Below are 8732 nucleotides of genomic sequence, written 5' to 3'. Positions count from 1 at the left end.
CGCTAGCCAGTCACAGTCATGGCTTGTAACAAGTTACTCTTAATGAGGTTGGATTTTATGGTTCAAGTCATCATTAAGCCTTAAATAATCCAAAGATCAGGATGAAAGATTCTTCAGATATTTAAAAATGAAAAATAAACTTTTCTGGCATCTCTGTGTCCAAGTAGCAATTAGTAAGAAAAAGTAGGAATAGATCAAAAGTATATGGGCTGAAATAGTAAAAAAATGATTTAAACACTAATAATTTAACAATAGATATAGCATTAAACAGAATGCCCACATCAAATATGCCACAATTGTGTTTAAGGCTTTTATCAATCTTGCAGTTCAAGGGATCTAAATCGCTTCTTATGGCCTCCAATTCAATTGGGTTAAAGTTAAACTATTACCTAATTCATGCCAATAATAGCTAAGGGTGATCATGATTCATGAGCCAGGTTTTCACAGTGCATTAACGGCCTTTGGGGCTGCCTGAGCGGCTGAGCCCAGCCTAGCCCCAGCATCCAGACCTGGACGGGCCAGGTTGTTCACGCCTAAGATTTGCTTGGCTCGTTCCAGGTCATAAATGATCATCCCTGGCAACACAAGTTGGCTCAGTTTGGAAAGAGTACAAATACAAATATATACAGTACAAATATATAAAATAATACAAAATATAAGGTTTTGCACGCATTCCAAGCTGAGGCTAAACACTCTGAACCAAAAAATAGGGTAATCTGGCCAATTGGTTCGGTTTTGGTATGGCAGTTTTAGCGTTATAGGCCATTTAGCAGTTGACTTGCTGTTGCTCATCCGCAAGTGTGAAATACGCTTTTGTTACCCGAATTTGAAACTTTATTCAGGATGACTTATCCTCTATCACACGTCAGTTGATCAGTTCCAATACTTTTATTCATTCATTATGAGAACTGTGCTACAGGTGCAAACATTCAGCTAGTAAAGTAAATGGCTAGGCTAGAAGCCACATGAAGAAGGTGGACCAAAGGGTAATCGAAACAGAGGCAAGGATGTAAGTCCACAGCATGATGACAGAGCATTCTCTCTCCCCAGTCCCAAACAATTGGGTAATTGTCCCTGCCAAAATTATGAAAAACTTGAATCAGAAATAAAACAACCAAAATCTAGACAATAAGTTGTCAAACTGAAGAAAAAGGCCAAGGAAATATTTAGAGTTTGGAGGACAAACAGCACTCTTTATCCATCTTCCCATTTTCACTACCTATACTGTGACCTGACTAGTACGAGGCAAAAATATTTCAAACAACACTACTCACATGATTCAATTCAAGTCACTCAACCGGGGGTGCAAGTCAAGTACCCGATCTGAAAATTTTACATAGCATCAGGCTTGAGCCCTCAGGTGTGGCCGATTCAAAACTTAACAAATCTTCAATCTGAGCCTGCCCAAGTTGCACCCCCTACATTCAATCTAGTTCAGTCATGCTACACTCTACATAGTTGGATGGCATGACTACCAGAATAAATCATAGGAAGAAAAGGAGAAAATATGTTCCCAAAGGCAAGAACTGTTGAATAATGCAAGACAGTCATATAAAGTATTTATCCTAACCAGCTTGAATGTGCATAGTTAAAAAATACAGCCACATGTTTCTTGGGGTCCATCCAATAAGTTCCTTAGCTATGAGCATTGCACTCCCGTTCTTGGCAAGAATCATTTACAATACCTATGTTCATGGCAGGCGGAACTGCAAACTGAAGCAAAAGAACAAACTGATACAATGGATCAGAGTGAACCAAGCCATAGCGAATTGCCCCTTTAATAATGAGAATTCCAAGCAAGGGCAGGGTAATATAACGTACTATTATGATACCAAAAATGAGTGACAGCTTAATTTGGGACCCTTGTAAACCTACACAATAGCATAGCCGTAAGTTAGAACAGATAGACTCTTTCTAAAATAGCCAACCAGAACCAACCGCAACCAGTATAACTAGGAGAGAGATCAACAATAAATCAGCAATTACCCTTCATTAGGTTTCCTCCCATTATCAGGGTGAGTGCTGGGACAGCTCCATCACTGCAGACTCGAAAAAGGAAATAGAGACAACCATAAGTATTCATATTATGAATAACCCAAGAGTTGGTCAATGTTTTTATGCTATGAATGCAGACCTCTCAATAGGTCATGCGTGTACTGGATGGGTCAGAGACTGAAAACCATGTCAGTCACCTATTACCAACAATGTCTATTTAAGACAACAACCAACAACAACAAAAACTTGGATATTGAAAAGCCATTCACCTGAGGGTTGTCCATATAATGAATGGTCCACATCAATTCATAGGGTGGTAATGTTTAGAGTATAGCATGAAGGGCACAACAGGTGTGCACTTCAGAGAGCTTATATTTCTTAATAATCTCAAGTTGGAAATTTCAGAGTTTCAATGAAATAACATTTATGGTTAGTCATTTATACCCCACCAATGAAGCTGAGTCTTGGATCACACGAAGAGGAGCATTTTCACCAATCACTGACCTTCGCATCTGAGGGACTATTCCAACCAAAAACCCAACAAACTATACATGAAAACAGAAATGAATTAAGTCCAATATAATTTCAGCAAGACATTTTCATCTTAGATTAGCACATTTTATCCAAGGAATCGAACTTCAATTAATAAATTCCAGCAGCACCATTACGTATTCACATAAAGGTCTATGCTTCTACCATATTCACAGAAGTATCTACTCAAGTGCTGCACTACAAGAACCATAACTACACTTACAGCGCTGTCTGATATCATATCAATCGACATGTTTCTAAGCCAGTAATGAAAGGGTAAAGTGATATCTAGAATCACCTAATTAATCTTTTACTTATTTGTTTGTTTTTTCTAAAATAAATGAAGCATCAAAAGTTGGAGTGAGATTTAGAAGCCTATTACAATGGAATAATCCTCCCAGCAAGTAAAACATGTGGCAAAATACTGGATGACAGAATTAAAATCAGTATCGAGGAATATCAATAGCTACTGCAAAAAACAGTAAGCAAGGTAAGCATACCGCTCCAATAATTGAAGGTGAGACCAAAGCTTTCCAGTTAATATTTTCCAAAAGAATCTCTAATTGGTGTCTAAATTTAACTGAAATTGGCCCCTGTCATGAAACAAAAGGCTCAAATCATTATATCTCCAAAACTTGAATTTGTTGAAAGAAAGGAAAATAAAAACTACAGAGAGAATCATAGGAGATCTTCCAAATGTATGATCAACAACCAAAGAATTTCAAGATAGCCACTCCTTCACTCCCCACTTTTAACTCTTTATTGAAAGAATAGGGGAGTGCTTGGTCAATAGTAAACTATTGGGCTGACAAGTGTGAGAATGCAGGTTCAAGCCTGAGAACAGGCACTTCATGCTAAAATGTTAAGAGGTTAGGTCCCTATCCAGTCCACCATTCCCAAAACCCCAGATAGCCAGAATCATAATTGGGTAATGACCTATTGTAAGATTGATTTAACCTTTCTTTTTTCTTCGTTACTTAAAGTAGCTAAGTACTACTCACATACAACTTCCTTGCATTTGCCTAGGTATCTTCCCTTCCAATTTTCCTGGATTAAGCATAATAGAAGTTTCACTTATTGCAAGCTTTTAATTTTACCCCATCTTACTAGGCAATTACTCATTGTTTAGCCTAAGGACATCATTTGACAGATATAAACCTTTTGTATATCTTGCCTGTTGCACCAATTCTCATACATCAGATATAACAAACATACCTGAACCATACAATTCTTCCAATTTGTAATCTAATATAGAACACTAGAAATACAATCTTCATAGATTTAACCAAGTTATTGAATTACATAAATCATAATCAATTACTGTTAATTATTCATCATTACTTAATTGTGATGTATGGATAAGATCAGCCAAAAGGCTTAATTCTTTTAAATACTAAGATTCTAGGGGGGACCCATAAATATATCACAGTTTCCAGTTTCACTTGGCATTGGTAAGTTTTCTCGTCCCAAGTTTTCTTCCCCTGACCAGAAGGTAATATTCATGAGAATGGTCAGCGATTTTATGGATTTTCACATCAAACTCATCATAATTATATGCAAAAACAAGAACAGAAAAATATATAGGATAGCCTAACTGTTTTGCAATTGGCACTGGGATGAAGGCAAACTCATATTTCCCTTCTTGCTGTAGCATAATGCCATTGGATTTCTTCTGATTTCACTGCTCAAGATAAAAGGAACAATATCAAGGTAAGGTAAAGTAATAACAACCTTCAGTTCTCCCTGAGGTTCAATGCAAGGCAGTTTATATTGATCTGAGAAGTCACTGGAGATAGAACAATCTTGTGAATTAAGTAGTGCTTCAGTGCAACTTCCTTTATATTCTGAGGTTTCTCCAGACAACTTTGAACAAATTGTGGAACCATTCACTTGGACACTGCTGGTACAAGAAGATACCCGCACAAGATTGTAGACATAAGCCCACAAATAAACAGCTCCTATCTGAAATGTTTTAGCAGGTCAATGAAAACACTGAAATAAGTCTCATGGAAAACAAATAACCAATACATGTTATGCTTAGATTACATCTCTTTGAAAAAATAACACTTTTTTGACAGATGATGAATATATTACAGTATCACATACAAACACACACACTGGTGGGGGTGGGGGAGGTAATCTACTCTCTGTCATATGCATACACATACAAAGATGCACTCAGATAATTAACATTCTCTGCTGGCTTGAAAAATCTAGAATCGCAGAGATCTTACAGCCATAGAAAGGGAAGCATAAGCTAGACCATATGTGTGGCAGATTTCATGAGCTCCAAAAGGATTTCCTTTCTCTTTACACACTGCTGGGATGAAAATGATAAACATATTCCCCATATTTCCTGTTCAGATCAACACAATACATTTAGAAAATGGCTATATATATAGTGGAAAAACTTTCAATATATGGTGAACATGTACTTCATAATTTAAATACTTGGAACTGCCATGTACCTGCAGAACAGCAGCCCAAGATGAGGCCCTTCAAATGTGAAGGAGGCCTTGTGATACGTATAACTATCCATCCAAGTATTGAACCAATGATATATGTGATAAGGATATTAACTGGCATGAACCACCTAAATTATTCAGCTGAAAATTACTCTAGGAAATGATCAGGAAGACAAAATTAACTCAAATTCAATCAGAAAGGCCAAGATCCAGCATAATTTTCATACTATTTAGCAATTAATAGGATTAAAAGAAACTCACAACATGGCCATCCTTTCAAGAGTTATTGTTTTAGCAAGGTAGCTACCCACAAGTGCTGGGGTAAATACAAAGTATACAATCTGTTCACAAAGATAAAGCTATATGTAAGTCTTTCAGAACATTTGAACCTAGTAAATCATAGAACATGAACAATTCTTCTATACCATTGATAGGTCAAAATACTTTGCAAAATCACCAAAGTGAAGTTGGGATAGTTCAGTTGATTAATTGAACTTTGGAAGTTAGGACCACTATGGGACTAAGTAATTGGAAAAATGTTAATAAGAGAGCTGCTACCAAACCTTCTTGAGAATAAAAAAATGAAAGAGTAATTGCATGGGGTTCATCTTTCTTTAGCTGAAGAAATAAAACCAAATATAGGGACAAAGTGGTTCAGCAATTGATGTGTTTGTCAAGTAAATTTGGTGTAGCATTTTTTCTTTATATGTACTTAGCACTAGGGTTAATAATGTGTGAAAGGACACATCTTTTAGAGTTTGTATAATCACATTGATCATTCATTTATTATTTTGTATTAACCTCAATAGGGGTCCATTGCTTGGAGAAATGGTAAAATCTCAGGTTCACAAGGATGAAAACACAAGTTCAAGTCAGACAGAGTTGTTTTGTGCAAAAATGCCAAAGGTTAAATCCATATTCAGTCCACTCCTCCTAAGAACTCAGATGGATGGGACCAAAATCTCATAATGGCCTTCTATCTATCTCAGTTGTGGAAGGAAGAGAAGGGATAAGCACCTAAATCAAAAATTGGAATGTAAAGCAATCTGATTGAAGGACAATGCACTGGACGAATCCCAAATAGAAAGAAATTTCAGCTCCCATCCGTCACATAGGTCTCCCAATAAATGGAGTGGAGCTATGGGGGAGTAGGTTTGATTTGGGTAAATCTTCAGTATCACAAAAAATCTCCTTGTGGAGACCACAGAAGGAGCAAATTGGTGATACTATAGTGAGAAGAGTGGGGTGAGATATAGTTGACAAAGGAGTCCCAATTAGAATATCCTTTTAAGGCGTTGGTGATGGTTTTGGTTGCTGAAATGTGACTATGGGTCTTGGTCTGAGAGAGTTCATATTCTCTAGCTCTGTTAGTAGTGGCCCTTTTTTTCTGGTTCAGAATTTCAAACTGCATCTTTATTGTATGTAGTTTTTGACTTTTGTGTTCTTGGAATTGGTCATGGTGGGGGTGATGCTTAATTATCAGGAACTATTGCAGTGCTTGTTGTTGTTCTTTTCCTTTGTTGGTGATTCCATACTACCTATTTCTGTATTCTCTTTTCTATGAAATTTTATCTTTACCATAGAAAAAGAGTCTCCCACTAATTGAACTAACAGAACTGATCCTAGGCAGGCAAAGTAAATTGATGAGCATGAACGATATGGGCAGAATATGCATTCCCTCCATCTGAAATAGGATTAAGAATACTTTCTGTTTCCATTTAATATTGAATGAACTATTATAAGCATATCCATTAACAATTATCAGGTTTCTAGTCCTCAAGCTGAACAAAATAAATTAGAATTATAGATATGAAATGAAAGGATTAACAACTTATTACCTGATTTAAGTGCTTCCTTGCATCCTCCCCTAGAATATCTATTTGATCTAGTGCAAGAAGTGAGCCAATAAGAGTTACCAAAAGCACTTTCAGGACTGGCATTGAAGCAGTAATGAAAAGATCCAATAGCCCCATATGGATATTTTGACTTGTCTTTGACTACTTATTTGGAGGAAAACATTCACACAAGCTCCATCCTCTGCAAGATAGCATCTTAAGAGTCAAATTTCACATATTTATAGGCAAGTATTTTTTAATTGTGACAAGTGAATCAAGTCCGAAAACAAATGTTCTTTTTGTTTTTTCCTTTTCTCCATAATAGATCCATCAGGTAAAATTCAGGGCTGCGGAGCAAGAAACAGAGATCATTGATCATATCAGAAATTCCTTCAAAGAATTTAAAGCTTCCTCTACCTCTATTCCCTGAAGAAAACCATTTAAAAAATTACATATCATGCAAACCTTGAAAAGCCCAACTTATCATCAAAATCAAAATCTGTACTCCTGCACTAGAGAAATTTCTGATATCGTTTTTAGATAAAAAAGAAAAAAGAAAAAAAAAATCCATGTTAAAAGCTTCTTCATGAATTATTCCAGAAACACTAATAGAATCTCTAAATTAAATCTTCAAACGTCCTACTTTCTTTGAAGAAAGCATATCAAGTTACACAACCCAGACTCTCCCATTCAAAATATATATATCACGTTGTAAACACATAAACTCCAAAAGGATTTCTACATGAAGTATTATGAAGACAGGATTCACGTCATAAATATATAGATTTCTCCAGTAAAAATAATCAAGGTGTTAGTCTTTATAAAACGGGGATGAGGAGAAAAAATATAAGAGAACAAGAGAGATGAAATTACCTGATGATGCTGTTAGAGCAAAAGCTCAAGCTATCGTGGGTACTCTGCAAGAAGAAAAGTCCAAAACAGGCTGTGTTGGATACTCGGATGAAAGGAACCTTGATCTCAGAAGGATCAGACAAGTGGTTATTTTGTTTTATTTTAATAAATAAATAAAAAACGACAAGAGACAGAGATATAGACAAAGATACCTCCTCACCCCACCTCGCCTTGTGCTAGCATTATTTCATATGTTGGTTTGACACTTTGACTGAAGAAGCTCAGAAAAAAGAAAACTCATGATGCGACTTACTATCAATGAATGACGAAGAATCGACTCAAGTGAACCCGATCCTCTCTCCTACTACCACAGTACGGCTGCTACAAGCCGACAAAATTAGGACTCTGGATCTGTTGCTACTTGCTATCCAGTATCCACTCTACGCTGTGTTTAATGGTCTACGTAGTCTATCCACAAGTCAACACGTCAATGTGTGGATTTCTTCGTGGCCCGTTATTGCTTCTCGAACCGTCGATGACCCGAATGGTCGGACCGTGTGACTTCGAAAATCGTCCAGGCAATCGATTCTATTTAACCCCTGAATTTGTCCATTGTTAAAAATCATTGACCTGGTCAGTAATCTGCTGGCTCAAGCAGTCGAACCATGGACCCATTTAGGGGTGTCAATTGGACTGGATTTGGTCCAATTCAGTCCAGTCCAATGTAAGTCCTTTATAAATGGACCAGGTCTAATTCAATCCAATGAATATTTTGAGCCGATTCAATTCAATGTGTGCACCATCCAATCTGTTCAAATTCGTTTTGATTTAAATTGGTTTCAACCAAAACCAAGTCCACTAACATCTATATTCTTATATTATATTAATGGACCAAATATTGGCTTAATCTAATCTAATCCAATCCAATATAAATTTATCACGGACGGCCCAGGTCCAATCCAATCTAATAAACATTTTGGACTGGATTGGTTCAATCCAATATGCCTTGTTGATTCGTCCAATCCATTCAAATTAATTTTGAACTGGATGAGAT

The 8732-nt window shown here is 36.6% G+C and overlaps 1 protein-coding gene across 10 annotated transcripts; it reads right to left on the bottom strand.

The window, feature by feature from the left end:
- Positions 1-869: 869 nt before the first annotated feature.
- LOC104606871 (protein PIN-LIKES 3-like) lies at positions 870-8000 on the bottom strand. Of its 10 annotated transcripts, none has more exons than XR_016077974.1 (12): positions 7700-7849; positions 6830-7028; positions 5253-5332; positions 4995-5119; positions 4761-4882; positions 4258-4488; positions 3027-3119; positions 2440-2540; positions 1987-2039; positions 1686-1871; positions 1275-1418; positions 870-1074 (listed from the first exon to the last, which is right to left on the bottom strand). XR_016077974.1 is itself a non-coding variant. In XM_088890873.1 (12 exons), exons 3-12 carry the CDS (start codon positions 6962-6964, stop codon positions 950-952), a joined length of 1251 nt encoding a protein of 416 aa, XP_088746999.1. In that variant the 5' UTR covers positions 6965-7028; positions 7700-7743; positions 7891-8000; the 3' UTR covers positions 870-949. The 10 variants fall into 10 exon arrangements, 7 of the variants coding, with proteins under 7 accessions (XP_088746999.1, XP_088747002.1, XP_019054890.1 ...); XM_088890873.1 differs by lacking the exon at positions 1275-1418 and adding an exon at positions 7891-8000 and having other exon boundaries at positions 7700-7743; XM_088890876.1 differs by lacking the exon at positions 1275-1418 and having other exon boundaries at positions 1686-1713; positions 1822-1871; positions 7700-7850.
- Positions 8001-8732: the final 732 nt, after the last annotated feature.

Source organism: Nelumbo nucifera, chromosome 6, assembly GCF_055504915.1.
Source record: "Nelumbo nucifera cultivar China Antique chromosome 6, China Antique-T2T, whole genome shotgun sequence".
NCBI lineage: Eukaryota > Viridiplantae > Streptophyta > Magnoliopsida > Proteales > Nelumbonaceae > Nelumbo > Nelumbo nucifera.
The sequence above is the reverse complement of the archived record's forward strand: the minus strand, read 5'-3'. Positions and strand labels throughout refer to the sequence as shown.

Coding starts and splice junctions, on each gene's coding strand:
- LOC104606871 (XM_088890873.1), bottom strand. CDS start 6,964: ATGGGGCTATTGGATCTTTTCATTACTGCTTCAATGCCAGTCCTGAAA. Junction 5,120..5,252: donor CTTGAAAGGATGGCCATGTT/GTGAGTTTCTTT, acceptor TGAATAATTTAG/GTGGTTCATGCCAGTTAATA. Junction 4,489..4,760: donor ATGCTTCCCTTTCTATGGCT/GTAAGATCTCTG, acceptor AAAACATTTCAG/ATAGGAGCTGTTTATTTGTG.